Source organism: Netta rufina, assembly GCF_964035555.1.
Source record: "Netta rufina genome assembly, chromosome: 22".
Taxonomy (NCBI): Eukaryota; Metazoa; Chordata; class Aves; order Anseriformes; family Anatidae; genus Netta; species Netta rufina.
In genome coordinates, this window is record NC_140146.1 from 2,674,518 (window position 1) to 2,694,610 (window position 20,093).

General features: G+C 48.2%; 1 protein-coding gene across 3 annotated transcripts in view; it reads right to left on the reverse strand.

The window, feature by feature from the left end:
* CAPZB (capping actin protein of muscle Z-line subunit beta) overlaps positions 1 to 18,921 on the reverse strand; it is a gene marked incomplete at its 5' end in the record, with an annotated part of 62,288 nt that extends 43,367 nt beyond the window's left edge. The window contains 2 exons of one of the 3 annotated variants that reach the window (XM_084300201.1): positions 2,292 to 2,381; positions 18,798 to 18,921. In XM_084300201.1, the coding sequence (XP_084156327.1) occupies positions 2,292 to 2,381; positions 18,798 to 18,800 (93 nt within the window). Of the gene's footprint in view, positions 1 to 2,291; positions 2,400 to 18,797 lie in introns of those variants that run through there. The other 2 variants (XM_084300200.1, XM_084300199.1) reach the window with 2 other exon arrangements.
* Positions 18,922 to 20,093: the final 1,172 nt, after the last annotated feature.

The following is a 20,093-nucleotide window of genomic DNA, read 5'->3' on the forward strand; positions in this document are numbered from 1 at the left end:
CAGGTTTTTAATGTCTCTGGGATAAGGTTCCTGCATAAAATTCAGACCTGCACAGAAAGGGGATGTAGTTGTCACAAGAAGGTAGGAGGAAAGGCTTAGTTCAAAGGCCTAACAGCTCTGTTCCAAACCAATGCACCACGTTTGGAAGTTAGGTCAGAGAACTGTTAAGCATAAGCCATGTATTTGCACTGCACAATGGAAACAAGTTTTCCCAGCTCCCCATCCAGCAGTCTCTATAGAGATCACATCTGCATTTCAGTGATACCTTAAATTGCTCCAGAGGAAACTGTGCCACACTGTTTTCAGGGATGTTATTTGCTTTTGTAGGGAGAAAATTCATGTGACCAAAGCCCAATTACAGTTGAGGCTGGCCAGGTCTGTGAGAGACAATAAAAAGGGCTTTTTAAAGTATGTGAATAGAAAAAGAAGGACCAGAGAAACATAGGTGCGCTACTTGATGGGAAAGGTCACCTCCCAGACAAGGACATAGGCAAAGCAGGGATGTTTAATGCCTTCTTTGCCTCTGTCTTCAACACCGATGATGGGCTTTGAGACCATGGGTGCTCTGAGCTGGAGGACCACAATAGTGGGAAAGAAAACTCCCAACCAACCCTGAACATGTGCGGGTTTTGCTGCTCCACGTGGATCCATACAAATCCATGGGGCTCGATGGGATCCATCTCAGGGTGCTCAGAGAGATGGCTGATGTCAACGTGGGACCTCTCTCAATTATTTTTCAATTGTCTTGGGAATCTGGAGAGGTCTCAGTAGACTGGAAGCTGGCAAATGTGCCAATTTTCAAGAAGGGCGAAAAAGAAGACCCTGGTAACTAACAGGCCCATCAGTCTCACATCAGTGCCTGGTAAAATTATGGAGATTAACCTGAGAGTTCCTGAAACACACCTGGGGGACAACGCAGTCACAGGTGACAGCCAACAGGTTCCTGAGGGGTAGGTCCTGCTTAACAAATTGAATTTCCTGTTCTGGTAACACCCATCGAGTCGACCAAAAGCAGCCAGTTAATGACCAAAAGAAGCCAGTTGATGTCATCGTTTTGGATTTCGGTAAAGCTTTCAATATGGTTTCTCATAGTACCCTACTGGACAAAATCTCCAGCACACAGATGGATAAAACCAACACGATGGGTGAACAATTGGCTGACGGGCAGGGCTCAAAGGGTTGTGGCAAATGGGGTTACATCAGGCTGGCGGCCAGTCACCAGTGGAGTCCCCCAGGGCTTCATTTCAATTGAGTTCAAGTTCTTTTCAATGTTTTCATAAGTGATTTGGATGTAGGACTAAAAGGTGTTTTGAGTAAGTTGCTGATGATACAAAACTGGGAGGAGTTGCTGACTCTGTCGAGGGGGGAAAGGCAGAGAGATCTGGACATATTGCAGAGCTGGGCGATCACCAACCGCATGAAATTTAACAAAAGCAGGTGCCGGGTCCTGCACCTGGGATGGAGCAACCCTGGCTATATGTACAGACTGGGTGACGAGACGCTGGGGAGCAGCCCCGCAGAGAGGGATCTGGGAGTTGTGGTTGTCAGCAATTAGCCTATCATAAAACCAAAAACACATCACATCACAGAATATGTGACTGAATCAGATGCATCTGAAGAAGGATGCTTGTGCCCATTATAAATCTTAAGTTAATTTTCTTTACTACCAGTTTATGGAAGGGAAGTAAACGTTGCAGGGTCAAGCAGAAAACAGGTAGCAGCACAACACAGCAGGCTGGGAGTTATTAGGATACTCACTGAGCTGCAGAATACCTGGTAGGGCACAATTTATAGATAGATTGGGGCATTCTCCAGAACCCCAGTGTTCTAGTCCTGAAATGTTCTGTCTCAGGAAGGTCTTTGAAGCACGTGCCATCGCACAGCCGCTGCACCTGCAGCACAAGTCCTGTGTCAAGCTGCAGCCTGGCAGGTAGTTAGCAGGAGACTGTACACACGTGCAAGGGCACGCATCAAGTTTGTATAAACCACTCCAGCTGCTATAAACAACAGCCTCCAAGCTGTCGATGACTTCATCAAGAAAGCTGCTAATGACCCTTCATCCAAAAAGGATGTCCACGCACACACCGTAGTACCTGCTGGCTTGCCCAAAATAAACACGTAGATTCATGACATTGTTTGGGCAATTACTGCATTCTTCAACCTTGCTGAAACACGAGGAGAGAACCACAGATCACCATACCTTGGAGATGCTTTAGAAGATGTTCTAACATACCAGATCTTTGTCATGCCTAGGGCTCAGCCACCATTTGGTTAGAGCATCCGGTACTCACCAAGTCAATGAGGTCACTGAGATTCTTCTCTATCTGCTGCGGAGGCAGACGCCTCATCAAATCCAAGGCACAATCCAGCTGCTGGTCACTCTGCGGAAACAAGAACATCCCTCGGTCACAGCACATACAGACAAGCACATCACACTCACAGACACAAGAACGGCAGTGCTCGTCAGCTCCTCTGATACGAGAAATACAGCTTCTGTTTCTAATCAGGAATATGCTTTATATCAACACAAATAGATTTCAATGAAGTTCAGTTCCATTTGATCGATGATTATTCATTTGGTACTGCAAAACCCGTTCTAAAGCACAGACATAAGGACACAGCTTAAGCTTGTGCCATGCCATCAGTTTAGCACCGTCCTGTAGATGGGGAGGAGTCCAGATCCCACTGAAAACTGTTTCCCACACTTGTGCAAATGTTTAGTGAAATGTTTTTCCATGCTACCTCAACAATAAGCAGAGTTAGGGAACTGAAAGTTCCTTTTCCTGAAGCAGTTTTAGTACATCCTCATCTGTGTTGTGCCATTCAGCTGAAGGTAACCCGTACGCAAGGCAAATTCTGTTCGGACAGAGCTCTCTCCCCCTCCTTCAGCTTTTTGCCTTTTTTTTTTTTTTTTTTTGGTAAAAAGTGAAACAAGCAGACAAAGGTATGATCCATTATTTCCTTCTCACTACACAACACAAACCAAAATCTGTATCTGAGAAATCCTCAGCTTTAAATATTTTGAGAAGTTGCAGCAACGTATCCCAATAGCATTTGTTGCAGCTGGCCTTGCGTCCAATTCCACCCACCAAAAAAAGCTTAAAATTCATTTCAGAGTTGTAAAACCTGCCACAGACATCATCACAGACACTTGATAAGCAGAACCATGTTCTTGGCACAACCTTTAGCTCTCCTTCTCACTAAGGCATATAAGAGAGACACCTTCCCACAAACTTGTGCCCCAAAATCTGCATGCTGCTTTGACCAACATGTCACCATCCAGCTGAGGCACAGCGAGCTTGTTTTCACCACTTCTTCCTCTCATTTTACTTCTCTATTTCTAGCTACCTGTACACAATGAGCTTAAATTTAATTTCCTATGTTCAGCCAAGCTCTAAAAGTTGTATTTAAGAAAGACTTCAAAAAATACAGCAGTTATGTGATCGCATTATTCAAGCAGCATCCCCCACACCAGCGAGCAGCAGGGGGAAGTTGAGCATCCTGCAATTAATCTGTACCCCGGCAAAGGAGGGATTGAGGAAAGGAGGGATTTCTCAGTTTAGCAGCCATCCATTACGAAAACAGTTCCAAAAAGGCACTGCCCATTCACTATCAAAAGATAAATATTTTACAGACAGCGAGTCGGACAGCTGGGTTGGAAGAGCTGGTGTTTATTTCTCATCCAGTTTAAGTTTTAGGACATCCTGTTTGGGAAAAGCTCCGGCTCTACAGACATTTAGGCATTGACTCATCTGCCCGCAACAGCCTCCTGGATGTTGAAGCCTCTGACCTGAAAAGCAGAAGGCACTGATGGCAGGAACAGAAGTTGTGGCAGTCACCTGCTGCGATCGAAGCAACGATGCTCAAGTCACACAAATTCAGCCCCCACACTCCTTAAACTTTTGGGTGATGTGACGAGCAAATTCTTGGCCAAAACAAGCCCGAAGTTAACTCATCTTGAAAAACGACCACAGATCAATTGACAAATTGACCATCGTTCACGGGAAAAAGGGACGGCTGGGTTTTTCAACACCTTTTCCTTATCTCTGTTAGATGGTCGGTGACTGGAGGTTACCAGGAAGGGGCTGGAGCCTCCCCAGGCACCACCAAGCAGCGAGGCTCCAAGCTCTGGGCAGTTTGCTTTTCTCCGCGCTAAGATCCGCGTAGTTAGCGGGGTCAGAAATAGGAAGCCACTCCACATACTGTTCACAAGTGCAGTCACAAATTATTTCCTCTCTCTTTCCACACAGTAAACAGTCCTCTTCCCAGGAGGGGCCTAATATTTAAGATCAGATGAAGATGAAACATCAATCCAGGCTTGAGTAGAGGCATAACCTACAGGCATAATTAGAAACTCATGGGAGAAAGCTCCCCAGCAACAGCAACATCCTTCTTTTCTTCAAACAGAGGGAAGGGAAAATTCACTATTTTCTATTAACCTTTTAGTCCCCAGGGAAAGCTGTGATTTAGATGGGCTATGACTGCCCAGCTCCAGCAGCCAAGCCCTGGCAGGGGACCTTTCATGCCACGTGTTGTCTTTACCTCCTGCTATCTCACACATCAAGGAAGGAAAGCTGGCACATGGTCGCATGGTCACACTACGCACTTGGGGACCGTGGGAACACTTATGGAGGTGCTCCATCCTCCTCTGCCAGCTGGGGTTGTTTGATAGATAAAAAAACTAGGGAAAAAATGGTGTTAAAAACTACCATTAACCCAGAGTTGGTGTTTAATAGTATGGTAATTTTGAAATAAACTATCTGAATGAAGGACTGTCTTCTGCATTTGCAGCATTTTATGGATTAACCAAAAGAATTTGGACTGACCGTCCTTATAATGGTACATTCAGTAACAGCTATAGGAAGACACAAGCAGGACTGTTTAAGGCACGGATTCTCAGAGGTTCAGCCATAGCTGGCAGAAATGCCTGCGTGCAACCAAAAAAAACACACCACGAAATAGCCAAGCACATACCAACAGTTTTTGCATTTTTCTGCTATCAATGAGGTAAGAGCAGAACTGAGCACCAGGACTCCCCCGTTTTCTTGCAGAGCATTTAAATGGCTTGCCAGCAGATCTCTTAAAGGACTGAAATAAAGGCAGGTTCTGCTCTATTTCTGTGCTTATACAGTCACTTCGAGCCAGCACAAATCCACGCTGGCACTACCAGAAAGGTAACACAAAGCACACACGTGACAGGGCACAGGGCTGCCTTTCGGTACTGGATATATTTGTTATGTCCAACTTAACCAAACGGGTAAATGTACCCCTTCGTAGTTTTTGCTCCTTGTTCATTCAGTGTAGGTGAAGTAAGGTTTTAAAAACCAGGCCTGTGGTTGCATATACCCTTTGGTTTCAACCTCGGTCCCAGTTGGAGTATCCAGAGTAGCTGTGGATATTTAAGGGGAATCACAAAGACAGAGGAATCGCATCTAAGGCGTCAAACCCAGCCGCACACACTCCTTGTATTTACAAAGGAAAGAACACTCCCAGGAACGTATTTTTCCTGCAATTTTGCCAGTGGCATGTTATTAGAGGCACCTGGAAATCCCACAAAGCCCTTACACAAGCTGTGCAAGAGGAAGGAGTTCTTGGGAAACTCAGGATGTCTCACCTCACCTCACTGCCATCCACCTAGCCCACTCGTCCCTGCAACTTCACCTTTTCTTGGTGTGCGTTTGCTGAATTCTCACAGTAAATTGCATCCTAAAGACGTGGTTTCCTCACAGATCTCCAGACAAAACGCGCTACACAACTCTTGCCTTTGGACACGGAGAGGCTTATAGCCCCCTGCTCGCTGGGAAGGTGATTAGACAGGCCGTCTCTCAGGCTGGACCGCTCTTGGAGCCAAGCTCTTTGAGGCTGCAGGACTTAATGAGCTTAGCGTTTACGTGATACGAGGACGTTTTCCACCATTCCTCCGTTTCATCCAGCACAGAGCTCCTGTGGAGGAGTAGGGAGTTCAGACAGAAATTCTAAATGAAGTTTTATTACAGCTCAAGTCACTGAAGGATTTAAGAGATCACAGGAATCTCAAAGACTGAAAATATTAGCTTAGATGAAAGCTCCTTAATACATTTCCTCTAAGATATTTGGCTATCTCCAATCTCCACTTAAGCATCTGCTATAGCTTTCCCATGATACTACTGCAGGGCAAAATGTTATAAATCCGTCTCTAGAAGTAGTTGTGTTTGTTCAGCTTCCTTTGCCTGCATCCTGCTCTTCCCTTCAGTCTTTTGCAAACACGTTAAGTACAAAGTTAGAAACCCTCTCAAATGGCCCCGGGTCTCTGGTCATTTCAGCACTCTGCACTGAGGCTCAAATCAAAACAGACATCGTAAAAAACATTTATTATACAAGTGCACAAAGTATACAGTTGCACAAAGGCACGGGTAGGTGATTTCTTCATTCCATTCATACTAAAGCAATTTTGTTCAAACCCTGAGCACGGACAGATGCCATTCAGTGCAGAAACCACAAAAACTCAGGAAGTTACCAGAGTTTTGTTTAATTGTTTTGAGAAGGAGTGTTTGTTTGTGCGACACACCAACGCGTTTCCATTGTCAATACTTGAAACGGGGGCAGACAGCGGCTGTTGTCACTTGCTGTAAGAGCAATGGACTCCTCTGACCTCACATTTGTAGGCAGCCACCACGAGAGAACATGCAAAAATTGGTAAGACCACGTAAAGCAGGCAAAACGCTGCACTTCCTTCTGACTCCCTGGCTTTAGAGCACGCAACCTCCAGGCGAGGGGCCCGGGGCACAGAGGAGCTGCCACTCAGTGGTCCCCCAGCACAGAACAGCACTGGGCAGCGACACCCTGGATGTGAACTCTGCTTCTCACACAGCCCTTCAAGTTCACAGCACCCACGCCTGCTCGACCAGCCTGAGGGAAGAACTAGCTCATTTGCATCGCATTTTACACAGAACTGTCTCCTGATACACACAGCTGCCAGGAGCCGAGATCTGTACCCAAAGCCCTTGGAAGCCCGTGGCACTGGCGGAGCTGGCAGCACCCCCCAGACGCTGTGCTTGGTTTCCCTTCTCAGCAGACAGCAGCAATCCGACGCGCTACCACCTACGAGCATTTTTCACTTCTCCTCACAAATATCTCTGCATGAGCTTTCCACTACATACACTTACCAAAATTCACAGACTGCATTCACAAGTTTCCCCACGTCTCCCTTGCCAGCCACCTGAGATTTACCCAATACTCCAGGTTTTACAAGAGGGTTTACACAAAGCCTCTGCCCGTTCTAAAGGTTAAGCCACTGCATTTGAAAGCAGGTAAGAGATTTCACTCCAAGCTCCCAGCCTTGCAGTCAGCAGGAATTTGTTTCTCTCTATCAGATTTAATAGATCAGCAGATTTCATTCCCAGGTCTTCACTGCTTTGTTCTGATGGCTCCTGCTCATTTGCTTATGTTATTGCTGAGCACAAACAGAATTAAGCAGTTTCTTCTAAAAGAAAACCAGACTGGTTTCACTTCTGTGTTGTGTTTCTACATTAACACTGCCCTGAGCTAGCTTCTGAACCAGGAGAAGCCAGCAGACGTAGTTAAGTGCTACTGCAGTGGCAGCTTCTCCTCTCTTAGCCCTTCCTGAGAACTCAGGCACTGGGGCTGCCAAATCAGCCCAGCCAGAAGCAGAAGCGTAACACCACCTCCACACAAACCCTGGCCCATGCCTTCTCCGCTCTCTGATGCAACTTTAGAAGAGCTGGATGACCTAAAAAGTACTTCAGAAGCGATGATCAAGGTTAAAAAAAACCCTACATAGTGAAAACATTCACCATTTGGGCAGGGGTGCCCATGTTGTTTATCAGCTGAATTTTCTGACTTGGGGCTGAAATGCCCACATTGGAAAAGTTACCCCAACTGCAAGCATAGAGCAAGCATCTCAATTTACAGAGAACTGAAATAAAAGATAAAAACCCAAAGGGACACCAAAAATAAAACATTTGCTTAACTTATGCAATTTCAAGCGATTGCACATCAGGCCGCTTTGATCGCCGGTCGGCTTACAAGCAAAATACCTTCGTAAATTAATCCAGGACCAGAAGTATGCAACCAGCAAATGACTTTTTCTTCTTCCTTTTATGTTGCAGACAAACCCCAGGTTGTAAATCATTATTTCCTGTCAGTTCTCCCAACAGGAATGTCTGACTAATGTTACAGCTTTGTGGTACTCAATAAGTGCTCAATTTTTTTTTTTTTTTTTAAATTGAAACAGATAAACAGCTTCCCATCCTGCTTGCCACGCTGCTCCTTGCCAACATGCAGAGCTCAGGAGGCAGAAGACTCCTTTTCCAAATCACACAGCAGAACAGTGTCACTGCTAGAAGCTTTAGCACAGGGTTGAATTATTGTAACCGTGGGTAATAAAAGCTCCATAGTATGTTAAGTGCAGGATTCCCCTCCTGGCTCCCAGCACAAGAGGCTGTCAGCGTTCACTTCCTGATACTAGATGGAAGGGGAGTAACTCCATACGACCCACGAAACCCGAATTCTGCATCCATGATGCTTCCTTTAACTGCACGTCCTTGCAATCTGTTTTCCTACATGATTTTTCCCTCAGCTGTTAACCCTCTTCTGGCAGATCCTATCTAAAGCCACTTGTAATATTCCTGTAAATCTGGGATTCCCGACAGCAAGGTGAACTAGTGGGAGTAACACCCACAGCAGAGTTAAGAAGTAATCAGGTGTAGTAAAAGCTGAAGATATGCTGCATCATGGATAGCAATAAAAGATCAAAGACCATTGGAAGAACACGATGCTGATGCAGACAAAGTCTCCTCAACTTACTCGTAGCTCGGTCCCCTCCGGTCAGGATGTTTTCTGGGGCTTTTACCTTCAGACAATTGTGGCCACATCAGATCCATACCAACATTTAGCTCAATTTGCCATTACATTGCTGCTGTGGTCAAGACAAAACAAGACAGACTGGCTGCTGAGAATGCCCATTCCACAGATTCCAAATGAGAAGGACTAAAGTTTAAAATAAAAGCAAGAAGTGATGGCTCGCAATATTTTAGTGAAATCTGCTGTACTTGGTCTCCAATGTAACCTGCAGTTCCTTACAGAGCACTGCACGAGTCATACCACGGCCTTACATCAGCAGCTCCTTTTCAGAGATGTTCTCCTGCAGAACACGCTGCCTTTATTTACACTGCTCTCCCTTTCAGAAGACTTGAGCATGCCATGAAGCAGCAGTACTAGTGCCGATCCATGACCAAAAACACCTTCAAGGCTGGTTTTCTAAATTCAGGTCTCTGCCGTACACACCAGCAGATTACACCTGTGCGCTTGCCAAAAAACGAGAGGTCTGCTTTGAGCAGTTTTTGTTCTGCCCCGGTCCAGAAATTTAAGCCGTGCTAATCTCAGCAAGGCAGGCGCTCCCCAGGGATCCCTGCAGGACCTCTGCAAAGAGGAGAAGAGAAACTTAGATGTCTGCTCCAAAGGGTCGCATGGGGAACTAAAATAATCTACGGGAAGGAAAGCAAATGAGGCAGCTTAAGTTTCATTGCCACCAGCATGTTAATGACATCGGATACTTATCACTATTTCAGGCTGCCAGCACACCTAAGGCAAGTCCTAGACAGATGAAGCGAGTGGCCATGGTCATCCAGGAGCAACTACCGAAGGATTTCCTCCTGTACTCAAGATCTTCAAAGCTCACAGACAGCATTTTCCTAAACCCTCATTTGTTTCTTTACCTTTGAGCTGATGCTTTCAAGTGTCTTTTGAATCCTGTTTCGTGTTGGACTTCATCATCCTGGCCACCAAATCAAGGGAGCACTGCTCAGCACTGATGGAACACTACCCAACACCCCTGCACAACCTCTGAAGCAATTACTGAGCGGATTGTAATACACTGACGGCGTTTCCATCCAGTAGTTTCAGAACAAACCAGAGCCCATTGCACTACTTCACTAAGAAGCTCAGTCTCATGGAACAACTATTTGTCAAACGATGTTACATCAACTACGAAAAAACTAGCAACCTCGATAGCGTGGAGCAGGCCATTACGCTGTAAGTCGCTCTTTGCTTTAGAGGCAGGAGCTCAGCATCTCCTGGAGCCCCCTGTCCGTTTCAGCTCCTGCCAGCACTTCCACACGCGTACAGCACAGTGAAGAAAGCACCGTGCTTGCTCAGCACCTCTCCCCAGCAAGGACATATCAAAAGGGGTTCAAAACCCACTTGTGCTTTCAAACCTGAACTTACCATCTATTGTTCTAGTTCATACAAAATCCAAGGCAAATCTGTCACCTGCCCAACAAACAGAGCCACCAAATACCAACAGAAGAGTGGGGTGGACCAGCACCAAGGCTTTCTGGGAACAGCCCATTCATCTTGACCTTTTGCCACCAGCACTAATGATTTCTGCACTGGTGTTTGTCTTCTGGGTAACAGAAACAATGTTTTATTTATTAAACATGACAATGTAATTTACCAGCTTTCATCTTCTGCCAAGAATTCCTGTGAAGCGTAAAGTTTGCAAAAAGTCATTTCCCAATAAATCATGGCATCAAGTGAATATGCAATCTATTAGCCCCACATGAAAGAGTGAGATGGGAACGGCAGTAAAATAGCCACACAGAAAAGCTCGTCTGCAAAGCTGCATTGTTAACTTTTAATAAATGGGATTAAAGTCACTGAAGTTGACTGCAGAGCTGACCAACTATTCCGGGTAACATTTAAGAAATTTAATTAGGCTACTGTTGCTGCAAAACAGTTGTGGTTATTTTTTCCCCCCAGTTTAAGTCTGGTTACCGCAAAAACAACATTGTCTTTGTTAGATATTTCTATAGATACGAAATCTTAGTCAAACAAAAGGCAAAACAAAGCTGTTACAGCACAGCCCTGAGCTACAAGAAGTTGTCCTGATCTTGCAGCTACTTTGTAAGGAAGCTGGTATGTCTGCCCCATAGCTTCACTATCAGAATAGATGTGGGGCTGAGCACAAGTACACACACACCCCAACAGACAGACACCTTCTCGGTGTCTGAGTGCTTCTCGGGGAACAACTCAGTATTACCTGACGCATCGAGTAACTCCAGATGCCCCTAGATATTTCCTTATCACTTAAGTCAGCGCCACGCTTCACTCACTTGGTTGCTCTGCAAATACTTTGGCATGCACCAAGGGGTTGTGCAGGCAAGGAAATCTTGCGTTCTGAAGAACTGTGAAGCCACCTCCTCACAGCCCTCCTGCCCCCAGCTGCCTGCTCACGTTGACTCACACCGAAGGCAGGATCACTGCTGCGCGGCTAGCGGAGCTCTTGCAGTGCCTGCGACAGGAAATCATCGACAGGGTCTTGTCAGCTCTTTGGAGAAACTTCTGTTAGCTCTGTAAGATCGCGTCACACAGCTCTCAGCTTCAGCCCTGCAGATGTATCCCAAGTTACTGATTAATGCTCCCTCATCACCATCCTCCCACTTCATTCTCACTGTAAACCTACTGCTCCTGACCACCAGCATCAGGTCGGCCTCTGAAATAAGCTAACAGGAGGTCTGCAGCGGCTCCCCAGCCCCATGACCTGTTTCTCATCCGCAGTGCCTTGCCTTCCATCCAAATATGACAGAGGAGGCGCCCCGCTGGGTACCCCTGGCAAAGGCTGAGCTCAGTTCCACCAGGCCAGCCAGGTTCTGGGGCTGGGAGGTAGAGCAGCGTGCTGCAAGAGTTCAAACAGCAGCAACTGAGACAACTCTGCAGGAAGACAGAAGTTGCCAGCACTTGGAACTGAAGGAGCTCTGCGTTACAGCCCGTGCTGTTACCAGGAGATAACTGAATATGAGATTGCACCAGGAGCTACAGCCCCTTTTCCAGAGGACAGCCTCGAGGCACCAGACCTTGGGACGTCTCCGAGGAGCCACTTGTTTCAGCCACATGAGGGAATACCTGGGGCTGAGCGCACGGGGCATTCACACCGGGCAACTTCAGATGCGTGTGATTACACAGGAAGTTCCTCAACTTTATTTTTGTAAAGCTTGACGCTGCTCACTACAAACACAACAGCTCTTCGGATTCAACGCTGCCATTTGTCATCCTGCACGGCACTGCTTGCGATGCGGTGTTTGTGATGCTTTTATCCTGGGAACACCAGGTAATCTTTTCAAAACGCTCTTTTACCCTGTGTACCTGCTTGTTTTGTTTGAATCAACGTAGCCAGTACCAGAAGAGGAACTACTCAATCCTAATGGTGAATTTTGCTCTTGAAGGAACAGCCCAGTTCAGCAAGTTGTTCCCAGTTGTCCGTGTTCTCCTTCCAACCAACTGCAACCTAGATTTTTTCATGCAAGAATTTACTAACATCAAAACCTTTTGAGAAAGCACATGTTATCACAGCAGCCGGGAGGCATATTCTCTAGCAGCAAAGGTGGCCATGAACACAGCCACGCTTAATGGCAGCCTGACACGAAGGTTTGAAACCATCGGCGCACGTTGGGCTGCTTGCAGTGCCCCGCTCTGCCACTCCACACAGGGGTTGGCACAACACAAGCTCAGCGCTTTCCAGCACCCCCAGGTCTGGTAGCCAAGGTTGTAAATTCATGAGATAACTCTGGCAAGTAACTGGATGCCTGGCAAGGCAGAGAGGAGCCAGGGAGAGGTTATCTAGTTAGCCCTCATCCCTCCATGTTCTCCGATTGCCTAAAAGGTCAGAAAAGTAGGTCAACATGCCTTTTGCTTGTGTCTAGCAAGAAGTACCTTACAGGTTACACCACAAAGCCTGCAGGACAGTTCACTTTCATCCAAGGGATTCGGTGATAAGAATTTCAAGCTTAAAACTAGGAAGCTGATGGTTTTGCATCTACTTAAAATTATCACATCTCCACCGAACAAGACATCCACGTTCCCTGGAATTCCTTCCCTTACTCTTTACTCCTACACTTGCCCACTCTTCCCGTCCTTTTACATTCTCCTTGCTGTTTATGAACACGCCTGACCCGCCCTCAAGGCAGAGCTGCAGACAGACAGCGTGCAATCGAACCATGCGATGGTTTTCCAAGCTTTTCAAGTTAAGTAGCAGAGACAGGTTATAAGGGAGCAGTGTTTCACCCAACACACATTTGCCAATTCCAATCCACGTCAGATTTCTCCCTCAGCTTAGTACGAAGCTAACAGTTACTCCATCTGGCCAATTTTCACCTTACCACACTCTAAAGCAGCCCCACCTGTACCGATGGCTATGTGAACGCTGTATTTGACCATCTAGTGGAGCAACGTGCTACTGAGCCAAGATGCTCACACCCACAGCATCACACCCACAAGTCTCCATAACGACCCCTAAGTTTGCACAGTGTTAGCGCTCAGTGGATAAACTGAGTTTTACACGGCTGCAGTCAGCGTGCTGTAGCTGATATGTTACCTCATTTCACAGCTTTCTCATCCTTTTAATTAATTAATTTACAAAAATTCATCTCTCGTTTCTTGAGCCCGGTTCAAATTGCCAGCGCAGGCTCTCAGGCAGCCACTAACCACCTCTGCTGGTGGTTTGAGCTTTTGTTTTTTAAAAAATCCCAACATTTACCAAAGCAAAAAGGGGAAGGCACTTCCAAGCTCAGTGCTTTGTCAAACAGAGAAGACAAACCATCACATGAAGGAATACAAATGAAATTCCCTGAGAGAATGAAGAACATGTTATTTATGGCGTTGTGGGTTGGTGGCTTAAGGCTACCACTAAGCTTGTGTCTTCAGTGCGTTCTCAACCCTTTTTCCTTCCATGTAAAATCCTCTTAAGGGCTGCTTTCATTCTTGTCTAGCTGATGCTGCTAAGTTGTTCGAACACGGGTTCTGCTGTCACCCAGGCTGGTCGCTCTGCAACAAGGACATGCTGGAAATTCCACCTCGATCCACTGGGAGAGGAGGCAGCTCCGCTTCCTGTAACAGAAGGACCCGGAGGGCATCCATCCTCCTCACACTCAGAGCAGCAGCAAGGACCCGCTCTGCGGCACAGCTCAAACACGAGCATCCTGGGGGTTTGAATCAGGAGGCAGGACTCTGAAACCAAGCCCGCGATGAAAATTAACACAGGTTACACTGGCGGAATATAAAGCAGGAAGGTTCGATTTGCATAGAGGAGGAACAAAGTCAGTAATTTATGAGAAGGCCGAGTGCCTGCAAATACATTCTGCAATTCTGCAGCCCGACTTGGAAGCGGTGGCACGAAGAGCACGAGCTCACAGCACGCTGGGTGTTTTTGTTCTAAATCCTAAAAGAGGAAGGCAGGGCCAAAGAACAGCACCAGATAATACCAGAAAATTTGTCGTATTGGTTGATACCACAGCTCAGGCCACCATTCTAGGATAATACTAAATAAAAGCTTATTTGGGGCAATCACAAAATAAGAGAGATCTCATTTCTGATTCTGTAACTCAAAAGTTTTGTTGTATCTAAAAATCCAGATAAAAGATTAGATTGCCATTGTGTTTGGCATTACCCAGACAGCACCTCCTGTGGAAAATTACAACTTTATAATTAGGAAACGAGCAGAGCAGCTTTCTCCATTTTCTTCCTGTAACAAATCCTCCCAGCCCAACAAACAGAGAAATCTCTTTGAAACTTGCTCCGTGTTCACCCCTGTGCCCCATAAAGGAAATTTCAAAAGCAAGCAGCTCCCCTGCTACATGTGGAGCAGCTCCCACTCCCCAGGAGAAGCCCTTTTGAAGGGTCTGAACCACCCTGCCTTAAGACCCAAGACTAGAAGTGGACATCAGCTGCCAGCTCAGGTCCCAGGGACAGGAGCCCAGCGTTATCCAGCTCAGGTAAGCCCCTGGAGAGCTTTGTGTTCTCCACACACATCACCCATTTCAGTCCAGTCCTCATCAGGCATCTGCTCAGAGTATTTGCACGACTTTCACACCAGTGTCAACACCAATACCTCGTACGTGGGCTATCAGGTACTTAGCAAGGCATTACAGAAACAACAGAGAAAAAAATACTTAACATGGCCATGCACTTCCACTGTATTGGGCTAAACTCCTGATCTTTATGTACAAGCTAGGGAAGTTTTTTTAATTAACGTAACTCATTAGCAACTAAAACCCGTGCTAGAGTATAGCTAAAGAGACCGGGAAGCTGGGGAAAGGCTCAGGGTGCTCAGATGTACTCACTGCTCCTTCATACCGCACGGGTTTCACCTACAATGGAAATTCAAATTTGAAATCCCATATTTTAACATGAGATTTCTCCCCCCCCCCATCTTCCTGGAAATGGCAAAGGATTAGGAGATGAGGAAAAATACAAGTTTGTGCATTAGGAGGGGGAGAGAGACAAATAGTTTGGTTGGGGCTTTCCAAACTCCTCAGAACTCCTTGCACAAATCACGAGGAAAGTGGGAAACTATAACGCACATCAAGTGAATAAGAACACGCATGTCAGAGGACCATCATGATTTTGATCATCTTAAACTTTTGTAATTGCATCCTTTGTTTGGAAAAAAAGCTCTTAAACATCATGTTGTAGAGAAGTGGGGTGGAAAACTGGGCTTAGCACAGACCTAAACTGCTCGTGCTGCTCAGAATCCCATGGCTCTCCAGTAGAAGTGCCGGCTCCCCAGCAGGCACCGAACCATCTGTAAGCTGAAATCAAACTTGAGGCAACATGACTGCAACGTGCACCAGTGCAAGGGGAAAAGGAAAATAATTGCCTCCCCATCATTTTATTTAGCAGAGTAAGGAACCAGCACCTCCAAAGCAGCAGAAGACACCAGCACTCGCCGGGGGAGTCTTCAGGAGCAGGCAGCCACCCAGGCAAAGGCAAAGAGGCGAGCGCTGCCCAGCTGCGCACCTCCCCAGGCCCATCCGATATCCTGCACGCGGGAAATTCAGCTGAGAGAAAGACGGCTGGCAACTGTAGAACCAGAAATGGAAGACAGCAGCAATGTGGCCTTCCCAAGCAGTCCTTCCTCTACTCAGCTGCAGTAATAACTATTGAAAACAGTCATTCAGAAGAGAAACTGTACTTTCATTTTGTTTGACTCCCAGCTGCCAACTGGTGAGATGTGTGTGTGTATTTTCCATGTGAGGAAATCCCATTTGAACAACTTCATCTGGAGAATGGTTTTCTTTTGCTAATTTCTTTTGCCAAGATGCAAGAGGAAGCGTCACTGCAGTGACAGTATTCCCCATCCCAACAACATCCCCTGACTCAATTAATCTGGGAACTCACCTTTTAAAGATAACATTTAGCTAAGCTCATACACTTGGCTAATAAAACATGGACTCTACGAAATAGCTTCAGATGACATTTCTCTGAAGGCACAAGGCGCAAAGGACTTTGAGTGGACACTGAAAACCTGCCCTGAGCTCTTATGCCATGCGTGAAAGTTTCAAAAGCAACACAACTGGCTTTGAAGGGATGGACTCAGTGCTCATAAAAGCTGTCCTGAAGTTCTGTCTTTAGCTGCTCAGTTTCACAAGTCACTCCGTATTGTTTTGGTAGCACTTGCACAAAACCAAGCTATTGATGAAAATGCAATGTGCTTGCCCAAGACAAAGATCCCCTACCTTGAAAGCATTAATTACTCCGAACAATGTGCAAAGAGAGTCACTAAGTGTCACTGTCACCTCCTGCATCGTTGGCTGCGCTTCGGTGATTTTTAGCTGCCTCACAAATTCTGAGCAAGTGATGAGAAGCTACACCAGACAATTTGTATTTATGGTTGATTAAACTGTAAATTTTCCTAAGATTGTCGCCTTTTCCTGAAGAGCCGCACAGCAGAAGAAATACTTGAAAATATTTTACATCGCCTGAAATATTTTTATTTTTACAAAGTGTAACTGGATTCCAGCCATTGCTACTCCTCAATTCCAGAAGTCAGCAGTGTCTCAAGTCCTGCTTTGCCCTGAGCAGTGTATTTTCAGTTTATTTTTAGCACAGGAGACAGCACCTACCCGGATGGTTTGTAAGCTTCACACATTGCCCTGCCCCATCTCAGTGAGCACCTGACCGAAATGCCAACGCTCCTGACATCTTAAACTCACCAGGAGCAATTCAGATTTGAGACGGTCTTAAATGACAGCACGGAGGAGACAACATTTCCCCTGCCTGCTCTACCCTGCTATTGGAAAACCTGCAGCACTGAGGAGTGTTTGACCCAACGCCCTAAACCATGCCAGCTTCTCCCAGCTGCTCCAAGACTCGCTGCATATCAGGACTGAAATGGCCCCGGCACCACAGGCTGCAGCATTTGGAAGTGCTGGCCTGTCGTACCACTAACACGAAAGATCCTTGGAACACTCCGAACACTGGGTGGGAACTGAAGCTGGAACTGGGAGCCGCAACTGTACCACCTGCATAACATTGACTCTAAGAGACAGTAAGGTTTGAAGCCATGGGCACAGCTCGTTTGCCTCTCATCACCAAGGCCAGGGATTTGGTCTAGACCCAGACAAACCACGCTGCAAGCAAGTCTTCAGGCACCGCAACACTCATGTAACGTGTTGTCTGCCATACGGTTGTACCCAAAGCCCATCCAGCAGCTGAGACCCATGAAGCGTTGGCAGTCCTGGTCAGAGCTCTCCCACGCCCACCACTCTCCATTGCTGAACGTGAAAAAAATCAGCAGACAGCGTAAGCTTCGAGCATTCACAGAACTTCTGAAGGGTTTGGGTTCTGCCTCCTCAAAAAGGGGGACAGAGCCACACCTGCACCCCAGCTGAGTTTTAACACCATGCTTTTGCATCCCTTTCGAGGAGAAGTCTGTATCACCACTGCCATTTTACAGGAAGCCTGCCTGTTTTCCTTGAAGTCTTTTCCTGGGAAGATTTCTGCCATGGCAGAAGTCAGAGCAGTTTGTCATAATCCTGACAGCAAGTTCTGCCGTCAGGTCTCATGTACAAGGCCTTCAGGCATCTTGATTTAAGGTTGTGCAGGAGAATCAAGATGCTCCACCCTGTCAGTCCCACACTCAGCTGACAGGTACAGCATTTGCTCAGGAAGAACAGAACCTCGGGCACTCCTCACCTTTCACTTGAAACTAAAGAGCTTCATCTTGCACAGCGCAGGGGGTGCGATCACAGTGATCTCCAGTTTCAAACAAAAAAATAAAGCATTGCCTCTGAAATTCTCACAGTAAAAGATAAGAAAAGAGTCGTTTATTGAACCAGCCTTTATGCTGCCGGATAGCCAGGCATGGTGACTTTTAAGCCAAACCGTGTTTGAACATCCTCAAAAACTTCAGTTGAAGCACCTAACTCACAAATTCTCCAGCAGCACAAAGCCCAGCAGCCACACCAAACAGAAGATCCCCCCTGGGGGGGTTACACAGCGTGAAGCATCCCTCTGGGCCGAGCCCAGCACACCCAGGCCGGCCCCCACCCTCCTCGCTGGACCCCCTCAGGGCTGGCCCAGCCTGCCGGGCCCGCAGCCCCCTCCACACCCGGCACCGAAGCGAAACCGCAAGGGCTGCCCCTTGGCCCGATCCATTCAGCAAACCCCGCACAACCCAGTCCGCGGCCTCCCAACCCCCGGGCTCCCAGCCGAAACCCCCCAACCCCTCCCGGTACGGGGCAGCACCGCTCCCCGCTGCACCCCCCCGGCTCCCCCCCACATCCCGCAGCCCCCCCGGAGCTCAGCAGCGCGGCCCGGGCCCCCCCCGAGACTCCCGACCCGCGTGAGGCGAGGCCCCGAGCCCTGCCCAGGGGGCGCCGCTCCCCTGCGGGCAACAACCGAGGGCCGGGCCCAGCCCCGGGGAAGCCCCGGGAGGGGCCCGGTGCCTCCTCCCAGCCTCCGCCGAGCCTCCCGGCTTCCACCTCCCGGCCCTCAGAGCCGCCCCCCGCCGCCCCGGGGCTCACCATGGCGGCTGGGCTCGGCGGGGCTGCGCTGGGCGGTAGCGACGGCGGCGCCTCCCGGTTCCCCTCCGCTCTCCGTCCGAGCAGGCCGCGGCCCCTTCCCCTTCCGCCGTTGCCTAGGAGTGAACATCCGGGTCAGCGCCGCGCGCGCCGGCCACGCCCCCCCCTCCCCTCCGCCGCTCCCGCCCCGCCAATCAGCGCGCGGCTCGCCAGGCATCGCCAAGTATGGAGCGCCGCGCGCCAGCGGGGGCGGGGGGATAGGCGGGAGGGAGCGGCGCGAGGGCGCGACCAATGGCAGCGCGGGAACGAAGCCGGGAGGAGGCGGCCAATCAGCGGCGGCGGAGGGGGAGGTGGGCGGAGCTGGCGCGTGATGGCGCGCCGGCGCGCCGACCCTCGCGGTTTCAGCCGCAGCCCCAGCCCCGCAGCCGCCCTCGGGGTGCAGGCAGAGCGCTGCGGGGGGGGTCAGCGCTGCCACCTCGTAGGCTTCGCCCTGGCCCCGCAGCGTGACTCGTGCTGCTGCTCGCACCTCGGTTTCCTTACCCCCCAAGCACTGGGGAGGACCGGCCGGCCGCTGGGTACCGAGCGGCATCGCTGGTTTATCTGAGCGGCGGGTGTTCGGCCTCCTGTGGGAGCTGAGCCTTCGATTCGGCAAAGCGTGTAGGTGCCTGCTGGAAGGTAAGCAGGTGCTTACGCATTTTGGTGACTTCAGGAATCGGGCGGCTGTGTTACAGATCGCAAACGCGAGATAAAAATCAGCAAATCTGGGTGTATGCACAAATAAAACATGTTTGCTTTTCTCAGGCTGTTCCAGGAAGAAATACACTTTTTTTTTTTTCCCCCCCTAATATGCTCATTGACATTTCAATGATCTCAGATAAAAATGATCCCGATGCCAGACTCAATACTTACACTCCCCAATCAGGACATGTGCATTTAACAGATGCAGCCTCCCTAATTAACCTGGGAGAACATCTCAGGTAGTATGTGGCACCACGTTCCTCTGCTACTCTTTGGGAAAAATACTTTGGCCTGCATCGCACCAACAGGCTTGGTGCCAGCATCCTAAGAACCCTCTGCTGGTGCTCCCTGGCTCCTGCATTGCGGACTTGGCCCCCGTGAGCCAAAAGCCCTGCTGCTATTCCATTTGCTTTCCTCAGTTTGCTGTAGAAACTGGAAATGTTGTCAGGGGGAGTCGCACACTGCTTCCTACTCTGATGCATTCTTCCTGGAGACGGTTGAAACTCCACAGCATGTGTGCAATTGTGACTGAAAGGATGTATTCTTTAGGGAATTGCTTAA